The sequence below is a fragment of the Phalacrocorax carbo genome, chromosome 17, assembly GCF_963921805.1.
Source record: "Phalacrocorax carbo chromosome 17, bPhaCar2.1, whole genome shotgun sequence".
Taxonomy (NCBI): Eukaryota; Metazoa; Chordata; class Aves; order Suliformes; family Phalacrocoracidae; genus Phalacrocorax; species Phalacrocorax carbo.
The window spans coordinates 2808990-2832346 of record NC_087529.1 but is presented as its reverse complement, the minus strand read 5'-3'; the positions used below and the strand labels follow the sequence as shown (position 1 = coordinate 2832346).

The window sequence follows — 23357 nt, the reverse complement described above, 5'->3', positions numbered from 1 at the left end:
CTGTCCTGTGTTTTGGGACAGCAGACATATATTTGATTATTCTAAAGAAGCTGTTCATCAAAGCCTACTTAGATTTCGTTAACGTTGAACCTTTATGCCAAAACTCTTTTTCCCCAGGTGCTGAAAATAGTTCTGATACAGAAAGTGCTCCATCTCCAACTCCAGCAGAACCTGCTAAACCAAGTGAAGAAACTCCATCTGAGAGTGCTGCTTCGAAAGTAACCACTGAGACAACAGCAGAACAAGAATCTACCGTTAAACCTGCAACCAGCACATCTCCCTCCTTAACAGCCCAAAGTGTATCAACAGCTGAAAGTCAGAACCCTGAGCCACAGGTTAAGGAAGAAATAAATAATGAGGCAGAAGAGCCTATGGAGGTTGACAGTAGAAGCCATCCAGTTGAAGCTAAGCCTGTGATTACTCTTCCAGTGCATACCAAAGTAGAACCTGTAGAGACTGAAATGAGGCTACCAGAGAATATTCAAGTGAAAATAGAGAGTGATACCAAAGAGAGAGAGATGGAGAAACCCAAGGAAAAGTCAGAACCAGAGGAAATGGACTATAGTCTGTCACAACAAGTTAATACAGCAAGACAAGAATCCCATTCAGATAATGATTCGAGTGCCACCTGTAGTGCTGATGAGGAAGTTGATGGAGAACCTGACAGGCAAGGGTGAGTTTAATTGCTTAGCATTCAAATATTGCCATCTTTAAGAAATTCTTTAAAAAGTAGTTTTACGTAAGAGTGACCCAAAAACCGTCATCAGTAGCGATGTTTTTGATATGAGTTTCTTCTAAGGAAATAATTTCTATAGAGTCTTTGCTGGAAGTACAACAGAGAGAAATGTTGATATAAAATTTTGATGGAAAGCCAAAAGAAGGGTTTTCTAAGGCAGGGTAAGGCAAAATTCCATGGCAACAGACTGACTAGGTAGGTAGCAAACTAGCACAACTACCTGGAAAGCTAGAGAATGAGGGAAAGCAAGCCATTTGGGATCTGTTCAGAGAACAGAAGCTGAGTTAGCTGCTGTCCTTTCCAGGTAATTTACTGAAACAAGGAAAATCTGCCAAAGCATGAAAAGAGATTCAAGGTGCTCCTGGCATGAGTTCCCATAAGTAGCTCTGTGGTACTTCTGGTGGGGAGGGGAAGGTTTTGCTGCTGCAGGGTTTTCTGATACACAGCTGTTTAAAAGTTAGTGACCAACTAAAAAAATTATCCAACTCATGTCCCCATGTATCCACTAAGCAACTCAACAGGGACTGTGTAACTGGATCTGTACTGAAGCTCTTTGCTTTGGTTTTTGTTAGTTTGTTGCTGTTACACAATACTTAAAAACAAATTTATGTGTTCAGAATTAGATTTGGAACATTTCTATAGTGTGATTGGTTAGTGTGGCATAGTATGTGGGCCCTCCATTCCCTGTAGTGGAAAATTGAATGTAGAGCCAAAAATTTTGAGATAGAGTTGTTTTCATTGATTCTTGCTCTCACAAACTCAGTTTAGTAGAACACACCCAAAACTCCTTGAATTTGACAGGGAAAACAGGCTGAATTTATCTTTTAGTAGGAGATGAAACTTGCTATACTTTCTATTTAAAAAAAAAACCTAGGGGCATAAAATATCAATATTTTAGTTGCCTTTTAACATTTCACATCTACATGATTGTACAACCTCTAGAGTCCTGAACCCAAGTACTGTCATTGAACCACGTTATACCAGTCAGCAGAACTGAATCTCTTGAAGTCTTTTAATAACAGAGCAGTGGAAGTATTTCTCACTCGTACCAGTTAGTGTCCATAAATGAACAGGCGAGTATCCTGACCTCTTTCCCCACAATGTACAACATCTTCACGCAAATATTGGTTCCTCAGAACTTGCCCCTAAGCACCGTGGATAACCCACATGAGTACGTAGGGCTTTAAATGGACAACGCTGCGTGTCTTTGGAACCGTTTTATCTTTTGGGGGATGGCTGACACCACTGATGATATTTGAAGTCTTTTTTAGCGTTCTGCTGGTGCAGTTCCTGTGTAACCATAGCGTGGCATCGGAGCCAAAGCCCCCTCCCTCCCAGTGGTCTTAATATACACACAGTACCAAGGATAGATGTTAAATGTCAGAAGTATCCAGTATCATTGTTCTGCATGTGCTCTTCGGAAGAGTGCAGTTGATGGTGTTTCTGTGCTTTCTTGCCTCTTCAGACATCATCTTTCACTTCACAAATATATTAGCCCTCCATGGGGAAGTAGTCTATTGTATACTCTTGTGTATTTTATTTCCTGTGGACTAAATGTATCTACCGTTTCCTATCTATTTTTTTCAAAGCATTCTTTATAAAGAAGGTTGCATTCTTGTAGTACTGTGTGTGGAGAAACAGCATACATAAATTTCTGGTATTGGAGATTCTGAACACTTCTTTTGGTATTTGTGTGTAATAAAACATACAGCAGTGCCTGCTGCCTGTTCTGCCAGATGTGCTGTGGGACAAACCACGACACGCTTCAGATTTTTCACCTATTTGTCCAGTGTGTTAAAAGTGTTGGGTTTTTTTAAGTTGAGAGGCATACTTTTGCCTGTAAATTTTTAAAGATGTTTAATCTTCGTCTTTTTTGATTATATTTTTCCCTTCCTTCTATCTTTTTCCAGTATCTTCAGCAGGGAGTCAAAGCCCTCACTGTTAAATTCCACTGGGTCAATACTGGTATCATCCGCAATAAAGCAAGGGCAGATGGACCTGCAACAACTTCACCACCGAGCTGCTGTCATACCACCTATGGTATGGGGTGTTTTGATGTTTGAAGGAGTATCTCTTGTCCCTAAAACTAGTTGCAACACTCAGGCTGCAAAAAGTCATGAAACAAACGAAGAAATGTATCATTTCCTTTGTTATCATAATATTTTTGAGGGGTTAAGTAAGACAAGTACAAACAAATACTCAGGTAATAGCTTAAACAGGTGTGGACCATCTGAGCCACACATATATGGACTACAGCCACTGCAGTGGAGACATTGAGCAAGATAGTTGCTTTACTAAGTACCTATACGAATGTACCTGACGTTAATACCTTCCCCTCCTTGTAGGTTTCTTGCAGTCCCTGTACTGTCCCTGTCGGAACACCAGTGAGTGGTTACGCGCTGTATCAACGGCACATTAAAGCAATGCATGAGTCAGCACTGCTGGAGGAACAACGCCAGAGGCAAGAGCAGCTGGATATGGAGTATCGAAGTGCTGTAAGCCCTTGTGGCACTTCCAAGAGCCCTAATGTTGAGTGGGAAGGTAGGCATTTTCACATCTGTCGTGGAAATAACCCTGCATTTTATGTCCATCTGTTACATTCATTCTTAAACAAGGTAACAAAGTTTAGTGTGCTCAAAATCAATTATTGCTTTCTGATGGCACTTGGTTGAAGGAACCTGTCTACTATACAGATCCTGCTGCAGTTACAGTGTTGGGAGAGCTACATCTTAGCCCACTTAAATAAGGTAGAAAACTGGCTTCATTTGGGTGAAATCCAAAAACGAGTTGTTCCTGTAGAGAAACATTCAGAAAGATTAAGCATGCGTGTGAGAGGACCCAGATAACTGCATTGTCTGGGGGAGCCCTTCTGAGGTCCTTAAGGTGACCATGGGAGAGAATTGCCAAAGGAGAATGAGCACAATTAAGAGGAATGTTTTACTGCACTGGAATACGTACGTGGCCATTTTGCCCTGGAGTAGGGCATGAAAGTATGATAGAACCGTCATGCTTTAGCTTGTCTGTCTGCAGAAGGGCTGTGTGAAAGGTTCTTTCTCTTGGGAGTATGATGGTTCGTTGCTTTTGTATAGAGGACGCTTGGACGCAGGGTTTGAGCTGAACTCTGGGATCTGGACCTGTGTTTCCTGATACGTGACTCTTGGTGTGATATTCAGTACAGAGCAAGGCCAAAAGTACTGATAGAACCTGTCAGGCTGACTAAATAAGGACGTGTCTGTTACTGTTGCTGGTTATAGGGAAGTGATTCAGATGGACAGTGTATATGTTACATCATCCAAATTGCTGCGTAAGAGCCAAAGGATGCGTTTATTACCTCATGAGACACTCATATTATGCTTTCTCTCCCTGTATATTGGCTATATTTTCATTCTTGGAACTGAAACTATTCTAATTCTATCAACAGCTTGCAAATTCCAAATAGCTTAGCAGAAGATCGGGGGTTTTTTGTGAAAGAAAAGCATATCCTATGGGAGGCCCAGTTCTGTATGAAGTGCATCACTTGCACCTCAACTTTCTTTACTAAAAAAGGAATGGGACCACAAACCGTACATTGTAACAGGGAAATAAACTGAGTGAGATTAATGTGCTGAATGTTAAAATGTTAAGAGAGGTCATCAGAGTCACGTAATTCTGCGTTTTTAGATTTCATATTCTCGTACATTGTCTCCACAGTATTAGCAACGTAAACTATCATGTTCTTTGAAATTCGAGTATTCTGTATTGAATACGCATAACAATTTTAAATTACATTATGAAAATGCTTCACCTTAATTACTTTTACCTAAGTAAAATGAAAGAAACATAAACATTTTTTTGCCTGTTAAAATAGTGAGAAGGGAGCTTGTGGAGTTGTGGAGGGGAGGGTAAGATTGTGGTTTTTAGAAGTTGCTTCTTTAGGTGGGAAGTCTGGGGTTGCTTAAAAGTACCGTTTAACTGAAATACTACCTGAACAACTCTTGGCATTGACAGTAGGGTATTAAGAAGTGTGGGAAAGTTCTGGGGTGAAGTCTGCCAGCAGAAATCAAGGTGGTTATTGAGGCAGGCAGGCAGAGAGGGATAACGGGGTTAATGCAAATGGGTTCTACAAGCCTGGACGTCTTAATCTGAAAACTAGAAGGGGCTGAGATGTCCTCAGATCGTTGCAACAGCTACTTCCTAAGAGGCGCTGTGCGTATGAAGCTTGCCCACCAACTGCCGCATGCGGCAGAGAGCCCTAGGCTGTTTAAAATCCTTGCAGTGCGTACATCAGAGCACTGCCTGTGTTGTGGGGTGTCTTGTCAAACGAAAGGGCCTGTTGTTGCATTGGCTTATGACAACCTACACAACACTTTATCATGAAATAAAATAGTAAAGACCCTTTAGAAAGCTATTATGGGATGATTAGTACCATCTTTCTTTGACCATAGAGGTTAAAGATATAACTGTACAGCTGCAGTAAAGTTGTTCTGGCTCATAATTTTGAATACTTAAATTGTCCATTGCCAAAGATAAGGAATTTCTGAAGTTCTGTTACCGGATTTTTAATTTTCTAAATTCAACAAGAATGTATTTTCCCTTTAAACACCACTGATAGGCAATATTGGTATTTGAAATTTAATTTGTAACTCTCTGGGAAAGCACACAAGGAAGGGAGGCTTTTTGTCTGGTGGGATTGGCATGGAGGTCTGGCTGAACTTGCATGCAAACCTGGCTGATGCACAGGATTTGGAAAGGAATCTTCTTCAAATGAAATCTTTTTCAAGAGCAGAGCTTTCACTCGAAGGACCTAAATGATCCAGATACTGCTTTTCACATACAGAAAGCATGAGAAAGTTTTTAAAAGCTTTGGATATAGAAGTATAGACACAAGAACATATTAAATTAAGCTGTACCTTAGTACTACATTTTAATTGAAACCTTTGTACCTGACATTGGAGTAGGCCCTTTGTTAAAACTGTGCTGTAAACTGGACCTTTTGACTCCAGTTTCTTTCTAATCCAGGGATCTTTTCTTTCTGATAACTTTAACCTTCACAGGAAAACCGGTGGCCTACATGCCTTACGCTGAGGTCAAGCGAGCGATAGAACAGGAAGCACAAGTGCAAAATACAGCAACAAGGTCAGCATCACCATACAGGCTGTCTCCAAGAGAAGTCAATAAAGCCTCTCCCCAGCCTGATATGAACGCAGCTCGCTACAGTGTCCCGCCAGGTGAATATTTTGTTACATATCAGGGCGCTATTAGTCTTCCTTTGGAAGCTGGACTTCTGTGACTTGATCCAGTATCAAAGTATTCTCTTGTGAATTAACAAAAGAAGAAAATAGATGGTTCTCTGTGTGTGCATGTAAATAGGGGCTCGGCATTTTTCTAACTCCAGTGAAGTTGTATGTTTGTTCCTTATTGCTGCATCAGCTGCATAACACATTTTTGTTAAGCAAATAGGATGATCTGAAAAGTGTTAGAACAGCGTAAGCACAAAGTCATCAAGAGTTTTTTAGCTTAATACTAGTACCAGGATATTTATGGGTGGCCTGTCTTATGAAGGGGGGAGTGGAAGAAAAGAGAAAGCTGCTGCTATCCTTGGCATTAGTTTCTGACTGTAATTCCTTAATATTATAGCCTGAACATTTTATAAAACAGTGAAATAACTGGCACATCTTAATTCTGGAACTCAGATTGTTGCTTTTTCCCTTCGGAGTATAATGCCATGTTAGGAAAAGACAAAATTGGCAAAGCTTGGATTATACTTGACTGAGCTGCATTCCATTTAAAGAATAAGAACTTTCTTTAAAAACAGGAGAACAACAACAAACTCGAATGTACCCTGGACTGCTATTTTTAAAAGCTTAGTTTTTAGAGTCTGCAATTCTACAGTGCAATTTTTTGAACTTTGATGCAAGGTTAGATATTCTCCATTGAGTTTCTGTGCATAACATCCACTTGGACATAGTGAATTTGAGTTGTAAATACAGCTAGGTAGGTTCTGGGTGTTGTGAGGCAATTCAGGTCAGAAATCATCAGATGAACTGTGCTATTTCTATTCTTGTCTCTCTAACAACTAGTAAAGCTGGAACAGACTGTAATGTTTAATGTACAATTTTCCCCCCAAGTTCTCCAGCCAGCACCTCACCAAGTAATAACCAATATACCTGAAGGAGTCCGCCTTCCGACGACCAGACCCACCAGACCACCACCACCACTCATTCCATCCTCCAAAACAAGTGTGCCATCAGAAAAACCTTCCTTCATCATGGGAGGCTCAATCTCACAAGTAAGAGAACTATTATTTGAAAAATCTGTGCCTACATCAACTTTTTTGCCCTTTCACCAACATCTGCACTCGGTTATGTGTTCACAGCATTAACACTTAAGACCTATTCATGCCGCCTCTAAAAGTGCAGGAATTACAGGTGCCTTAGAAAATAGAACATGTTGCAGCTATTTGCATTTAGTAGCATGGCTGAGGCTGTCCAGTGTGAATCGCATCTCCAAACTAACAGTGACGCTACACTCCTGGTGTCCCGCCCTTTGATACTTTGTAGTGGTGTGCTGCAGCATTTTAAGATGGGATCAGACTAGCATTAGCATTCTCCCTTAAACATAGATGTGAATCTTCATTCCAGAAATGAGAATTAACATACATAATGTTTGTTGTTTCAGGGAACACCTGGCACTTACTTAACATCCCATGGTCAAGCTTCCTATACCCAAGAAACTGCAAAGCCATCAGTGGGTTCTATATCTCTTGGGCTGCCAAGGCAGCAGGAGTCAGCCAAATCTGGTAAGAAAAGCTGACATGTGTTTTATATAGACTATTTAATGACCCATAATTAAAGGAAAAAACCCCCAAACGTTTTCTTTTTCTTCTTCTGAATAGCTTCCCTGCCCTATATCAAACAAGAAGAATTCTCTCCCAGAAGTCAGAATTCCCAACCTGAGGGACTCCTGGTCAGGGCACAACATGAAAGTGTGGTTCGAGGTAAAGAAAGTCATACAGATTAAGAAACTTTGTCAGAGCCTGAGAAAACTGAGAGAATTAACTTCTAGAACTCAAACTGCTGAAGTGTTATTTTTAAGTATTATATGATTAATCTGCTCCCTGTTTTTCAAGGCATGTGTATTTGTAGTAGCTCCTCCTTCTGCACGTCTCACTTAAAAACCTTTGTTTCAAGGCATGCCAGATTCAAAATTAAGTTGTTCACTTAGAGCATATGCAGAGCAATACGTGTGAAATATCTAAATACATCAAAAGACTAGAAACTAAGTAGCAGGGATTAATGCGATAAAAGACTTTTAGTCTGTAAAAGACTATGTTAGAAGAAGAAATAGTCTAACTGCCTCAAATGCATGCTGTTAAACTGACATTTTCCCTGTATTTTAGTGTAAACTAACGGTTCTCACTAGAGTTTTTAGTTATTTCAAATAGAGTAGCTGCTCTTTTTTCATTCTCTTATTTATCAGGATGTCTTATTATTTCAAATCAGGTACCACAACGATACAGGAGGGAAGTATAACGCGAGGAACTCCAACCAATAAAGTTTCCGTTGAGACCATTCCTTCTTTGAGAGGCTCCATAACTCAGGTATTTTACCCCGTACTGAGAAGGCTGTAGCAAAACAGTGTGTTTAAACTATTGCCGTGAGTGTATTTCCATGTCTGAAAAAGTAGATTAATATCACAGAGTAGGAACTGCCTTGAAAAAAGAAACTTTAATAGAATCAGATGGTCAGACCCCACTATCGCTGAAGTCAGCATTACCACTGTTTCATCCTCATGTATATGAGTCTCTAAACTTTTTAAATAAAACCACCAGAGCCTTTGGTATACCTACCTGCTGAAGGCTTATTAGGAACTTCTATGAAAATAGCATCACACCTGAGTTCAAATATTGAAATCAAGTGTAACCAGTCTTGTGCAGATGCTATTTAAAGCCAAAAGGTAAATTAAGCCCTTTCGTCTCAGCATTTTTAAAATGCTGCTGTTTTGGTTGATTTGGGATCTCTATACTCTGGAGAGCAATAGCAATTCTCTGAGAAGGGTAGATTTCATTCCTTTGGGTAGACGTAGAACCTAATGGCACCATTAAGTATGCAGTATATGTTATCTTCCCCCAAAAATTGTATTATGGGGTAAATGTTCTAGGTCATGAAATACTTCTGTAATACAGTGCTCCCTATTCTTAATTCTGGTTTGTTTTTTTTTTTAACAAGGTAGTGAATTGCCTACAAATAATCTTCCTAATATTTAGGTTATCTAATAATAGAGGCAGAAGTTTAAGCCATACTGCGTGATAAAGTAATTGGTTGTCTAGAGCTAAAAATGCTGTGGGTTTGGGGGGTTTTTTTTGTTGTTTTGTTCCCCCTCCCCCCGTTCTCATAAATAAATACACATATTCTGAATTACATTTGATTGACTTAAATGCAGGGTACACCAGCTCTCTCCCAGTCTGGCATAGCAGCTGATGCATTATTGAAGGGAACCATCACCCGGCTGGCCACAGAAGACAGCAGCCCAGAAAAGTGCCGAGAGGAAGCTTCCGCCAAAGGCCATGTTATTTATGAAGGCAAAAGTGGGCATATTTTATCTTATGATAGTGAGTATTTGTATATTCTACCTGAGCAAAGTCAAGCTGCAGTAGGTTCTGCTTTTAGAATCCATAGCTGAATTATCTCTCTTCCAAGCGGATGGGTGTAAACCACGGTCACTGGGGTGCCGTCTGGGAGTACTGAGCTGCGTGTGTGTTTGAGGGTGAGAATTAAAGCGATCCAGAAATTGTGCCTGTTTTCTGAAGAGTCTCCTGTACTATGTGTTTAAAATATAGTTAACCTGTTTCATTTCTGTGCCATTGATTTCCAGTTTGTCATGGAATACCTTTATTTTGAAAGGTTAAACTGCCAAGTTTAAAATGATCTGTATTAAAACGTATCTCGTTTAACTTTGAACTCCAGTTGAATTACTGATAAATGAGTAACTGTTTGAACAAATAGCTTTTTTAAGAAACCATAAAACATCTTTTTAAGGTTGAGATTTAATGTTACAATATTATATTGAAATTGTTGTGTTAATGTATTAATGACCGGGGGGGCTCATTTAATGTAATGCTAAGGTGTGATCTTTGAATTGTCCACATTTCCTGACCATGCTCTTGTAAATTTTGTCAGCTATTAAAAATGTTCGTGAAGGAACAAGGAGTCCAAGAACTGCTCATGAAATGGGTTTAAAGAGGAGCTATGATGCTATGGAAGGAAATATAAAGCAAGGAATGTCAATGCGGGAGTCTCCAGTGTCGGCACCGCTGGAAGGTAAAAACAGCTGTTTTCAAGGTGTTTTGTGTTTTAGTCAAACGTTTTGCATCGATGTAAGAGTATTTCAAGGTATGTTATTGAGCAGACTAAAAGAGAAATTAGATTTAAATCTTACACTACTAACCGAATCCATGTAACAACGGCTACAATGAAAGCGTGCCATAAATACGACACCAGTTTTCCTTTTTGTTTTGCCGGTGCGTTACGATAACTGCCCGTAGTTAGTACTTACTCTCAGCAGATCTGACCCATGTAACTGACTCTTCACAGTCCCAGCGGGTCGTCGCACGGCTGAGACAACACTGAGTCATACTAGCATGGACGCCACCGACACACCTATTCAGCTAAATACTGGTCTCAGCCATGGCATAGTAACTTGGTAACATGTTGGCGCGACCTTTTGCATTCCTGCAATAAGCCCCTTCGATTAAGCCGAGCAGAAGACTTGCACAGCTGCCGTATCCTGCTTCAGGGCATCCCTAGCATTATTTTGATTTCATAAACTGTAATCAAACTAATCCTGCAAAGGTCAAGTCAAGCCATTATATAACTTTTCCGGTTGTTTTTTAAAAACACAAAAGCCAAGAAAATGTTTCATACCTACACTGTGGAGTCTTACTCATTAAGTGCATTTTGTCCCATCTTTGGGCAGCCCTTAAAGGCTGTTGTGTGTACGTTTTCATCAGATGGAACAGTACGAATAAGAGGTTTCTAGGTTGTGTATAGAAGTTCAGCATTGCCTTTAAGTTGTTGATGCATTTGGCTCATCTTCGGGCTCTTTTGGCATATGAGAAGCTGCTCTGATACTTTTATGCTGTATCTTGTCACTCTGACACATTTTCTGTCCTCAAACTGTGGAAAATTGAGTTCTTTGGGGGTTTGATTTAGGTTCCTACTGTAGAAACAGTAAATGCAGCTCTTCACAGATGGTTCAATATGAACTTTGATTGATTTGGAGGATGCTGAAGTTTATTTTGGGGTGTTTTTTTGTGTTTTCTTTTTGTTCCACTTCCCATCATGGACACCTTTCTTTACTGGATAAGGCAACTGGGGTGTAAGAGAAGCAGTGACTGCTTTTGGGACAAAAGTTGAGCTTAATTATAAAAATACCTTGTGTTTTCTAACTATGTTAAAACTTGCCACAGTGTAATAGCATGAATACTTGAACTGAAGGGTGTTTTTTTAGGGCGGGATGGTGTTTATAACGTGTTGATACAATGCCCAGCATACTGAGGCTAGGCCCTCTGGGCACTACCATGATACAGATACTATCTGTAAAGTGTGTAAGGAGGAGGAGGGTTTTGTTGGTTTGGGGGGTTTTTTTGAACACTTGTTTAATTCTCAAAATGATGTTCGTTTTAATTTTAGGTTTAATATGCCGTGCACTGCCTAGGGGTAGCCCACACGCTGAACTGAAAGAGAGAACAGTGTTGTCTGGCTCTATAATGCAAGGTAAAGTATTGCAAGCTTAGAAGGCAAGCATTAATTACATCCTCAAAAATCTTGATTTCTGAACCTTAGAACTGTTAATAACAATGGTAGCTGTGTTAAAGGTGGAGCTTATGTTATCAAACATGTTTTCAGAGCATAAATCAGCAGCTTTCTGATATGCTGTGTACAAAGTTATGTGTAAATGTAGCATTTAATTTCTTTTTGGAAAACAGACTTTTTTTAATATGAATACTTGGTAATTAGAACTTTTTTTTAACAAACACTAACAATTCCCCAGACCTCTGGAGATGTATGCTATTTCCTTTATTTTAGCATCTGAAATAACTTGGGATGCTTTTAGTAATATATTGAATATTTGTTCAGTGTATTTTTTGTCATGATTTGTCAGTCTTCAGATTATCTTATCATATACTACAGCAAACCAAAGTTACCAGTATTATGACAGGTAGTTAGTTACTCTGCTTATGAAAAAAGAGACTTAGTAATTATTAATACCAGTAATGTGACACTCTATTTCTATAAAAGGCACACCAAGAGCAACAGCTGAAAGTTTTGAAGAAGGCTTGAAATACCCTAAACAGATTAAGAGAGAGTCGCCTCCCATAAGGACATTTGAAGGAGCCATTACGAAGGGGAAACCATATGATGGAGTCACTACTATAAAAGAAATGGGTCGTTCCATCCATGAAATCCCAAGACAGGACCTCTTAAGCCAGGAGAGTCGCAAGACTCCTGAAATGGTGCAGACGACCAGGCCAATCATAGAAGGCTCCATATCTCAGGTAAATACAAAAAGCACAACTAGTCTCATACAGTCGCTTACAGCCTCAGTGGTGAATCAGTTCAGGATATTTGAATAATGACATGGGTGGGGGCTTGTTTTAAGAAAGCTACCAGCTTAAAAAGCTTAAAAATATTTTCTGGGTATTAGAAAAATGCTGACACTTCACCTGTAGAGAACACACTTGCGAGCAAACGTGAGAGAACCAGCAAGTAACAATCACTAAGATCCAGTTGTGTTCTGTGCTAACGTGATAGAAGCAATGGACTACGGTATTGGCAACGTCAGTTTTTTAGCACGAGGGAAACATTGGCAGGATAACTTTACCTGATCTTTTTCTCCTTTTCAGGGCACACCCATAAAATATGAAAGCAACTCTGGCCAGTCTGCCATCAAACACAATGTAAAATCTTTAATCACTGGACCAAGCAAGCTACCCCGTGGAATGCCTCAGCTGGAAATGGTGCCAGAAAACGTGAAGGTGGTGGAGCGAGGAAAATATGAAGATGTGAAGACCGGGGATGCAGTACGTTCCCGTCACACCTCAGTAGTCAGCTCTGGTCCCTCTGTTCTCAGGTCAACTCTTCATGAAACTCCCAAATCACAGCTGAGCCCTGGGATTTATGATGATACCAATGCTCGGAGGACACCTGTGAACTATCAAAGTCCAATGTCCAGGAGTTCACCTATGATGAATAGAGTTAGTGAGGGTATGTTGTTCCTATCCAGAGTAAGACAAGAGGTTTTAATAATTTAATTTTAAACTTGCTTTTTGACTGGTTTCCGGGATCCATTCTACTTTTTTTTTTCTAATTCTAATGGCCTCTTTCCATCTGAGGGTGGCTAGAAGGAATTTTAGAAGGCTGTAAGCTGTCAGCTGAAATCAGAAAATGAAAATCCACCATATTGTAACATGGAGGTGGGAAGGCAATTCAGTCTCAGTTTGCATTTGATTATGGATCACGCTGAAAGTGCTGCCTACAAGGGTGATGTTTTAAGGGCAGAAGCTATTCCTGAACTATAGAGGTACCTAGATGAGGACAATAATACGGTGAAGTGTAACCAATCCTAGTTTTAGAATTCATATTTTTCACCAGAAATAGTTTGTGATTTATTGTATCAGATTGCAGGGTCCCCATGGACAATCCTTGGGAGCCAGCATATACTTACAGCTGAATTTGCAATTGAAAACTATGCATTTTAGTAATTCAGGTTTTTCATTGGTTTTAGCTGGAATATCTTCCGGGAAGCCAGCAAATCATGAAAGGAAAAACACACTTACTCCAACACAGAGGGAGAGCGTGCCAGCAAAATCTCCGGTCCCAGGGGTTGATCCTGTAGTGGCTCACAGTCCTTTTGACCCTCATCACAGAGGTGCAACTCCTGAAGTCTATAGGAGTCACCTCCCTCCTCATTTAGATCCTGCTATGCCATTTCACAGGGCTCTGGATCCTGGTAAATATTTGTGTTGGGTTTTTTTTTAGTTTTAGAAATATTGTATGCTTTGATGCACAAAAATAATACCTTTAAAAGGCGATTTTCAGTGGCCACAGGTTTATAAGAGTTTATATATATCAAATCATAGAATGTCCTGAGTTGGAAGGGACCCACAAGGATCATCAAGTCCAACTTCTAAAACAACAGAAGAAACGGATATAGGTACAGAAGATATACACTGTTGTGGTTTGATTTTAGTTCAGTGGGGAGGTTAATATCTAACCTGGAAACTTCCTCGAATATTATTGTATAATATGGTAACTTTCTTATAGAAGCTGCCAGGTTGCTTCTGTTTTGTGAAAAAGTTCAGATGGTATCTTTAGATAAGTGTGTTTGAAATATATTAAGCTTCCAGGAAAGCCATGCAAAGGATGTGGAAGATGCTATAGAATTAAAGGGAGTCAGGACCCCTGTGTTCAGGACTGATTCATTCTCACTGAGGGATTATCAGGTTATTGCTGGTGATATTAAATACAGTGGACTCCATTTTAACATATCCGCCAGTCCACTTCTGTGAGATGTCTTAACCTTCTTTAGGTATTTCAACCCTTTACAACCTCAGAGCTTTGGGATTTATGTTTTTAATCAAGCCTCTTCTCTAATGTATTTCTCCAGTCTGGATTATTAGCTTTTCCTGTCCACATACAGTGCATAAATTCAATAAAACATCAGTATTAAAACACTCTTTTAATTCACGTGGCACTGGCTAGAGAGAGTTGATAGCACTTCTCATTGGAGCTATATAAACATCTGAAACTTTAATTCAATATCACCGATACTGCTTCCTAAATCATCTTTTCTTTTTTTCCTCTCCTCCTTCACCCTCAGCTGCTGCTGCTTACCTGTTCCAAAGGCAGCTCTCACCCACCCCCGGCTACCCGAGTCAGTATCAGCTTTACGCAATGGAGAATACACGGCAGACAATCCTAAATGACTACATTACCTCACAGCAGATGCAAGTCAACTTACGTCCTGATGTAACGAGAGGATTATCTCCTAGAGAGCAAACTTTAGCTCTGCCATACGCAGGAGCAAGAGGTACGCCTGTGTTTTGATGATGTTCTTTAAAGTGTGTTTTGGATATGCGGTGTGGTTTGGTTGCTTGGTTGGTTGGTTTTGTTGCTGCGTGTAACTACATGTGTTTGGATGGGTGCATGCATGCATACAAGTGTGTATGTGTAGATGTGTTTGCAGGCGAGTTGTCGTATATCTAACTGGCTTTTGTGGCTATAAAGGAAAAAACTATGTCATCAATATTGTTAAAGGGAAAGCTGTAAGACTTATTAGTGTTCAAGAAGCTAGACTGGTTTATGCTGGTTTAAATTGACATTCAGAAGCATATTTAACCAGTCTTCAAACTTCGGAAAAGAGAATTATAGCAAAATGAGAGCTTCTTCAAAATGGAAATAAAAGCAACAGCTAAAAGGGTATGGTTTGTGAAAATCATGGCGATTCTTTAAAGATTTACGTTAGAGTTAGCGAATGTGTGAGACCTGTTGCAGGGTGGGGAAAAGCCTAAATCCATCTGGATGTTTAACAGCAGCAGGAAGGAGCTATTCAAAGTAAAAAGACACCTCGCAAAAGTGTAACTCCTCAAAGAAAGAAAATGGAAATTGTGACAAGTTAAATGTAAGACCGTAGAGGTCAAAAAAATTTATAAAGCCAAATGAACTAGTAACTTCATCAGATACACCAGAAGCAAGAAACTTGGCAAAGAAACTGTAGGAACTGATAAATCATCAGAACCCAAAAGGAATGCTTTAGAAGATAAGCAAAGGAATTTCTTTGCAACCCTCTTCACTGTGGAGAGATTTATATTTCTGTGATGCAGATGTTCGTTATGGGACATGAGTTTGAAGAACTCTTTCACATTGAAATGTTGAGCAAAGGCTCAGAACAAAATAATAAAACAGTAATGAGTCCTTGGGGTTACGTGGCATTCTCCCAGGAGTTACAAACTGAACAGGAAATAGTCAGTCTACCAGCTTGGTTACTGGATGTGGTTATGTTGGAGTTCCTGTGGAACCCGTGCATTTCTACATCTCATTTCCTTTGTGAATCTAAAAGGTCTGGAAAAGGGAGTGAATGATGTCTGATGATACCATTTTGCTAAAAGATGAGATTATTTAGTAGAGGCAAAGTGTATTTATTTTTCTGAGGGGCAATTAAAGGGAGTGCTAGAAATGCAAATTCTGCCCTAGTATGTTCCTAAATTGCTGAGTGCCAGATCTAAGAGAGTCTAACCAGCTGGAATATAGTCCTGCACTTGCCCTATTCTTATATTTTTTCCACTAAACATTCACTGCTGACCGTTATCAATGAACAGAATATATAATGTGTAGACAGTTGGTCTGTCCTTGAATGGCCATTTTTATGGGTGTCATCTCCTAACAGGAATTATTGACCTGAACAACATGGCTCCCACTATCTTAGTGCCCCACCCTGGAGGAACAAGCACACCACCCATGGAGAGAATCACCTATATCCCCGGCACCCAGCTCACCTTCCCTCCCAGGCCTTACAATCCTGCTTCTCTGTCGCCAGGTAAGAGCTCTTACGATTTGGTGATGTCTCTAATCATCTGAAATGCTGAGATAATTGACAGTCTTTATTTAGCTTTCATTCACGTCATGTTTTGATGTTTCCTCAGGCGATGCTTTTTGCACGCACTTCTTACTTGGATAGCAAAGGTTTTCTTAATGATATCCTTTATAGTTACGTTAGCAGCCGAAGGACCGCTGACAAACTTGGAATTTGCCTCATTCTGTCAGGTCTTTATTTATGGTCATTTGATTATGATTTCACTAACCCCATATTACATGCGTTGAAAGGTGGAATTGGGGTCTGTAAGCTGTCTAGTTTCTAACTGTATAGGAACCACCTCAGTAAAAAGCTGTTGAGCTTTCCACTATCACTGTATGTTAAGCTTTTGTCTTCCTAGATAAGTGGATAGTCTTGAGTGGAATGAAAATGTATTGGGGAAATTTTGCTCTAAGTGGATGGCAGAATATACTGGCAAGTGTTTACATCAAACTATGCTTAACCTGAGTATCTGTTTTTGCTTATTCATTTTATCTTGTGGACCTTGCAGGACACCCTACACACCTGGCAGCTTCTGCAGCTGCAAATGCTGAAAGGGAACGGGAAAGGGAGAGGGAGAAGGAACGGGAAAGGGAGAGGGAACGGGAGCGAGAGCGGGAAAGAGAACGAGAACGAGAGAGGGAGAGAATAGCTTCAGTCCCTGCTGAACTTTATCTTCGACCAGGTGAGTGCACGTTGTCACATTTGGATCAGTTGTAGACTGTAACTGCTCATTTTCAATAGCCGCTGTTAGCAAGGTGCAGCTTATTAACAACATATGGCACGGTTTGGTTTTAGTCTGCCCTTAAGCCAGGTTCCTGTTACCCAGCAGTTCTGGCCGTAATTGCAACTTCAGCAAGTACCAGGCTTCTCGATCCTTCTCTCATAGCAATGTAGTAGCCAGGGAATGGTGTGAATCCCAGTTATCGCTAGCACAACTCGCATGTCATTTAGAGCATTTTAAGCGGAATATTACTATTTAAACCTTCAATACATACAGTCACATCTCGAGTGGTGGAGGCAACTGGGAAAGGATGTGGCGGAGATGGTGTTGATACATACTTCTGCATTGTTGTAAGAGTGATCTGTGTATGTTTTTCATTTGTCCCCCTCCGCTCTATGTTCTGCAGGTACAGAGCAGCCTGGCAGACCGGGCAGTCATGGATATGTTCGGTCCCCATCTCCTTCAGTTAGAAGCCAGGAAAACATAATGCAGCAAAGGCCTAGTATTTTTCAAGGAACCAATGGGACAAGTGTAATCACACCTTTGGATCCTGCTGCTCAGCTACGTATCATGTATGTTTCTTAAGTTACTGTTGCAGAAATATCTGATTAATATTTGAGCTTATTAAAAGGTGCATTTAGCCTGAAGAAAATACTACAAGATGAGGATAACCACTATCTGATTGCTCTTGAATTTATTGGAAATGATCTAATATGTTTTCACCCACTCCAGTTGTGATAGAAATTAGTGTCACAAAAGCTTTGCTTTGTTGTATGCGTGGTATGGTTCTAATTCTTCTTTCATGTGATATAATTCAGAATATTCAATGTTTGCCAACAGGCAGCTCACCCCTGGAGCTCCCTCTATTACTCAGGGGTTGCCAGCTTCCCGTTACAATACTGCTGCTGATGCCCTTGCAGCACTAGTAGATGCTGCAGCCTCTGCTCCTCAGATGGAAGTTGCCAAAGCAAAAGAGAACAAGCACGAAGGAACCAGGATAGAAGAGAATATGGGACGTCGGTCAGCTGTGGTTACAGAACAGCAGCAGATGGAACAGAAGACACTGGAGGTAGAAAAGAGGCCTGTCCAGTGCCCCTATACATCCGCAAATTTTTCTGGTGGCAAGTCCCAGGGACAGTCTTCATCAGTAGTCTATTCAGAGGCTGGTAAAGAGAAAGGACCTCCTCCTAAATCCAGGTACGAGGAAGAGCTGAGAACTCGAGGAAAGACCACAATTACTGCTGCTAACTTCATAGATGTGATCATCACTCGACAGATTGCTTCAGACAAGGATGCACGAGATAGGGGCTCTCAAAGTTCAGATTCTTCCAGTAGTTGTACGTATCTTAGTAACTATCTACTACTTTGCTGTCTGTCATAGCCTATTAGGGAGATAATAAGCCGGGAGATGATTCTGACATTTAATGATAAAATATTCAGCTCTGCACAGCAGAGAGGCTCCATAAGCAAATACAGTTTTTGCATATAGTGACCCAAGATTCTTGCAAAGTCAGAGTTGTTTGTTTTGCTCGGATTCTGTGCTACAACATGAAATGCAGGATAATAAAACTAACGTTATCAGAAGTCAGCAAACCTAAAATTATTTTGTTGACATTGGAATACTGCTTTTTAGGAGTACTTGTTTCACCATGGTTATGAGAGAAGGACGGTGTTTTGACTTTCATTTCACGCCATTTTAATGGAAGCTCTAGTGTAGCTCTGTATAGGCAACAAAGATTTTTGTCTGTGATATTTACACCTTATTCCACAACCTTTGCTCGATATTCAGTATCCTCCCACCGGTATGAAGCTCCTGGAGATGCCATTGAGGTGATTAGCCCTGCAAATTCACCTGTACCTACTCAAGAAAAGCTACAGCCCTATCAACAAGACACCCCTAAACCAAGCCAGGGAGAAAGTAAGTTTACCTTCGTATGCCAATATTCTCAAAATTATCTTGCATATATTTACCAGCTCTGTGAACTCAGGAGTCTTTAAGTGACTGCTTACCACGTTCTTAACATTTCAGAGACTTCTGTTGCAAGTGTGTTGTTGTAGTGATGTGGAAAAACTAGAGCAAACGTATTGGAACTGGCACTCATCATTAAACAGTGCTCCTTTACATTACAGTGTAGTTGATTTAATAAGAAATTTATTTTCAATATGTTCTTCAAAATTATTGCATATTAGTATTGGTGCCCACAACCTTTTACCTACTAGTAAAGCTCAGACTATTACAGTACACTTTGCAGGTGAGAAATGAACTGAAATTCACCTGCACAGTGGAATTTATTTATCTGTTCTAAATTGTAGGGTCTATATATGGAGGGGGAAAAAGGTGGTCATCACACAGGCTACCTAAAATCTGATGCAGAAACACCTCATCTTTTAAATTTGTAAGCATAGAACTTGCAAACCTTGAAGCTTCAGTAATACCATCTTAACAGACTGACCTTTTTCTTCTTCAACTAGACGACCCAAACAGGCAATACGAGGGGCCGATTCACCGCTATAGGACACAACAGGAACCCCCTTCACCCCAACAACCTCCACCTCCCTCTTCCCAAGCAGAAGGCATGGCACACGTGCCCAGGACCCATCGACTTATCACCCTTGCCGATCACATCTGTGTAGGTTTATTTGCACACGTTTTCAGATGTGAAAAGTTATATTTTGATGATGAAAAAACATGTTTTGGAACATAATACCAGTTCTGTAATTATTATAAATTCAGACACATTGTTGTGTAATATTGTCAAGTAAAACTAATAATCTCATTTGTTGTAATCGGTCTCATATTTGTCTAGTTCATGGATATGTGTGCTCTGGCCAATATCTGACCAAGATCTCCCTTCCATTCTTTTTTCTTTTTGGCCACAACCAGCAAATCATTACACAAGACTTTGCTAGAAACCAGGCAGCTTCTCAGGCCTCTTTGCAGCCTCCCACCACTACATTCCAGAATTCCACCCCTGCTCCAACACCTGTTTCTACCCGGGCAAAGACATCAAATCGCTACAGCCCTGAGTCGCAGTCGCAGCCTGTCCACCATCAGCGGCCAGGTGCTAGAGTGTCACCTGAAAACCTGTCTGACAAGTCCAGGGGAAGGTAATACCTGTGTTCAGTTTAACTGCAAATTTAATTATTGCCCAAACATGGTATTTATGAAAAATAGCACAGTAATCTTGATGTAGATCAGAAGTAGAGGTGTCTCTTGGTCTTTTCTAAGCAACGTCTGTCTTGTGCTGTGTTTGACGATTGCTTGGCTCCGTAACATAGCTTACAACTGTTTTGCCTTCACTTTGTACGCTTAATTTCCAGTCTTCAGAGGGGTGAAGATGTTTAATTACTTAGAACTTATCAAAGTCATTATGAACAGATTTAAGTCACATTTTTGAGATCGCCAAGCGCACTGAAGCGTGTTATATATGTATAAGTAGACATAAGTAGTTATGCAACAACTGGAATGCAATTACATGTGTTAACTACTGCTTTACATGCATTAAGTGCACTTATCTGTCTGAATTATGGATGCAGACCTGGAAAATCTCCAGAGAGGAGTCATGTCTCTTCAGAGCCCTATGAGCCAATCTCGCCACCTCAGGTCCCGGTTGTACATGAAAAACAGGAAAATGTTCTTTTGCTTTCCCAAAGAACTGAGCCTACTGAACAGAGGTATGTGTAAAACTGAATTTTAAAACCACTATTCTGGATCTTTGTGCTGCAAACAGTATCTTTAATAAAGAGCAGTTTAAGCAATCTTCCTCTGGTGCCACAGGCAAGTTGTTAATCGCTGTTGATCCTTCTTGCGCTAGCATTCAGAACCTGCTACTCGGGAGATGCTTTGGGAAGCCTGAGCGAAACATCACCTGTACGTGTTCTGTCTTGAGTTTCTTGGTGCAAGCAGTGTGTTCACTTCACATCTGATAGAAAACATTATAACAAAACTCCTTGTGGGTGCCAGTTCTATGAAAGTGAAGCAGTTTTCGGGAAAGGTCTGTTTTCTATGATATTTATTAAATGATTCAGACTTCTCCTGCCTGATTGGCTTCCTGGATGCTGTCCCAGTGAAGTGTGGAGGAACCCAGGCTTCCAAACCTCATGATTCTAGAGCAGCTTATCGCGTGAAATATCACTCAGCTAAGGAGCTTAATTTCCAGGAGGCGTGAGGGGGGATGTCAGGAGGCCCATGCATCAGGCAGCCCTGTTTCCCAGGGCTATTTGTCGGTCTGCCAGATCTGCAACATAAAACTACACGGGACTGTGTCAGCACTGGTGTCTTCGAAGGTCTGGCAGATGCACATTGGAACAGAGGCGCCTGTCATTTGCTCGGTTGCCTGCTGAAGGAGGACTAGCACCCAACGTGCTCACCATGTGCTTATTTAAGGGTCATGCTGGTGCGATTCTTTTTTTTTCTTGTCCCCCTCCACTCTGCAGTTGCTGGCCGGGTTGTCACAGTCCATTATGGATGTTAGCTGGATGCGAAGGGATTTTCAGGAACGTAGCAGGGAAGATAGCACTTTTTAGAATTTTAAGGATCTTGGCCTAGGAAACCTAGAGTCTTTTTAACTTTAGCTGATTTTTTTAAGTGGGGTTTTTGGTTTGTTTTTTAAATTGAAACTGATCTGCCAGATTGCTGCTACTTAAGCTCGAGTATTCAAAGTGTCACAAGTGAATGCGCAGTTGATAATTTTTGTCCACTTGTGAAAACAGTGCAAATTGTTCATGACCCTGGTATTATCTTAGATTTTTCACCGGAATTTCTTCATGCTTTAGTTTGGTTTTTTCCCTTAAAATTCTGTAATTGGAATACTACTACTTTTACCATCTTTATGAACAGCCTAAAATTTGCATATTTTAAGACCTGAAGATAAAACACACGCCTTGTCAATTTGACATTTACTTCAGCAATTTTTTATGCCCATGTGACAAAATCATGTGCAGAAAGTGTGCCGGCAACTTTGAATGTAAAATTGATAAGGGGTATGGAATACAGGAACGTGGATCCTGGTCTGAATCTGTGCCGTAGGGCAGGGATGGCTAACTGGCACCTCTCGAGCCAGATCCCAGTCCGTAAGGTTGTTTTACTTGGTTTCTAAGAATGCCTGAAACAGCTTATTTGTTTGAACCATGTGTGATAGGGTGGGTGAGCGGACTTAAGTAGCAGTACATCCTTTCTGGAGGCATACTGGGGACAAGAGTGAGAAGAAAAATGGCAATGTGTAAATAGCAGGAGCAGCTAGGGTGAGTATTTGGGCTTCTAGCTTAAACATTTGGTACCTACCAATTTGCAGTGCAAACTTCAGCCAGCGTGCAGGCTGCAAGGCAGAAGTAGGCACCCCCGAGATGATTTGTAGGAGCATCGTCTCTGTACCGCTCTCCAGCACAGACAATGACACAGGCACTTCTGTGAGCTGTAGGATCTTAAACCTCAGTTACCTGAAAAAGCAGATGCTCTGCAGAGTCATTATATTTGTCTGGTCCCCAAAAAAAAGGCTGAGGAAAGAGGCTTAAAGCTCGTATGAATGTTGGCGGTTTCTGCCTGTCTGCTTTTGGAAAGATTTAAATATACGTCGCGAAAAATGTTCTCTCTCTTTGACGTGTGTTGGTCTTGGCAGGACTGACTCGCGCTCTCCAGGTAGTATAAGCTACCTACCTTCCTTCTTCACCAAACTTGAGAACACTTCACCAATGGTAAAGTCCAAGAAACAGGAGATATTTCGAAAGCTGAACTCGTCTGGCGGAGGTGACTCTGACATGGGTATGCTGGACTTGCCTTTTCACTGAATTTCTCCAGCTTAAGCTTTATGTGACTGCCATCCACAGATGTCCTAACCTAAATAAGTTTCAAGTAACATATGAATTAATATAAATCTATGAATATAAAAACACACAATAACTTACCACCAAAGAACTGGAAGATCGTTAGTTTTCCTTTTTATTTTTTTCCTTTAAATGCTAGTGTAATGCATACTTAAGCTTTTTAACAATTTTTTTTTTTGAGAGATAGAAACGGATTCTGAAAATCATGGAAAAATCTCATAATCAAGAGTTGCTAAAACCTGACATTATTCTTTGTGCCTTTAGTTTGCTTCATATCAACACTATTACACATTTTCCTTTTTGGAAAGGTGTCTTGAAACTGAATGTTTTGTGTTTTCTTGGCCCTTACAATTATGCCTGTTAAAAAGACATATTTTAATATAGTTTCAGTAACGGATGCGTGCGTTCATCTTAGAAGACTGAGAAAGAAAACACAGAATATTGCAAATAGTTCAAAGTAAT

General features: G+C 40.4%; 1 protein-coding gene across 5 annotated transcripts in view; it reads left to right on the top strand.

Moving 5' to 3' along the window:
* NCOR1 (nuclear receptor corepressor 1) overlaps positions 1-23357 on the top strand; it is a 73167-nt gene that overhangs the window by 44486 nt on the left and 5324 nt on the right. For all 5 annotated transcript variants that reach the window (XM_064467936.1, XM_064467937.1, XM_064467934.1 and 2 more), the window contains 24 exons: positions 118-673; positions 2647-2776; positions 3082-3277; positions 5770-5943; positions 6844-7004; positions 7394-7514; positions 7611-7712; positions 8218-8315; positions 9158-9326; positions 9895-10035; positions 11407-11490; positions 12016-12272; positions 12621-12981; positions 13502-13726; positions 14597-14806; positions 16163-16312; positions 16860-17033; positions 17479-17644; positions 17913-18409; positions 18862-18990; positions 19545-19702; positions 19957-20180; positions 20610-20747; positions 22691-22833. In XM_064467936.1, coding sequence (XP_064324006.1) covers positions 118-673; positions 2647-2776; positions 3082-3277; positions 5770-5943; positions 6844-7004; positions 7394-7514; positions 7611-7712; positions 8218-8315; positions 9158-9326; positions 9895-10035; positions 11407-11490; positions 12016-12272; positions 12621-12981; positions 13502-13726; positions 14597-14806; positions 16163-16312; positions 16860-17033; positions 17479-17644; positions 17913-18409; positions 18862-18990; positions 19545-19702; positions 19957-20180; positions 20610-20747; positions 22691-22833 — 4764 coding nt within the window. The remainder of the gene's footprint in view (positions 1-117; positions 674-2646; positions 2777-3081; positions 3278-5769; positions 5944-6843; positions 7005-7393; positions 7515-7610; positions 7713-8217; positions 8316-9157; positions 9327-9894; positions 10036-11406; positions 11491-12015; positions 12273-12620; positions 12982-13501; positions 13727-14596; positions 14807-16162; positions 16313-16859; positions 17034-17478; positions 17645-17912; positions 18410-18861; positions 18991-19544; positions 19703-19956; positions 20181-20609; positions 20748-22690; positions 22834-23357) is intronic.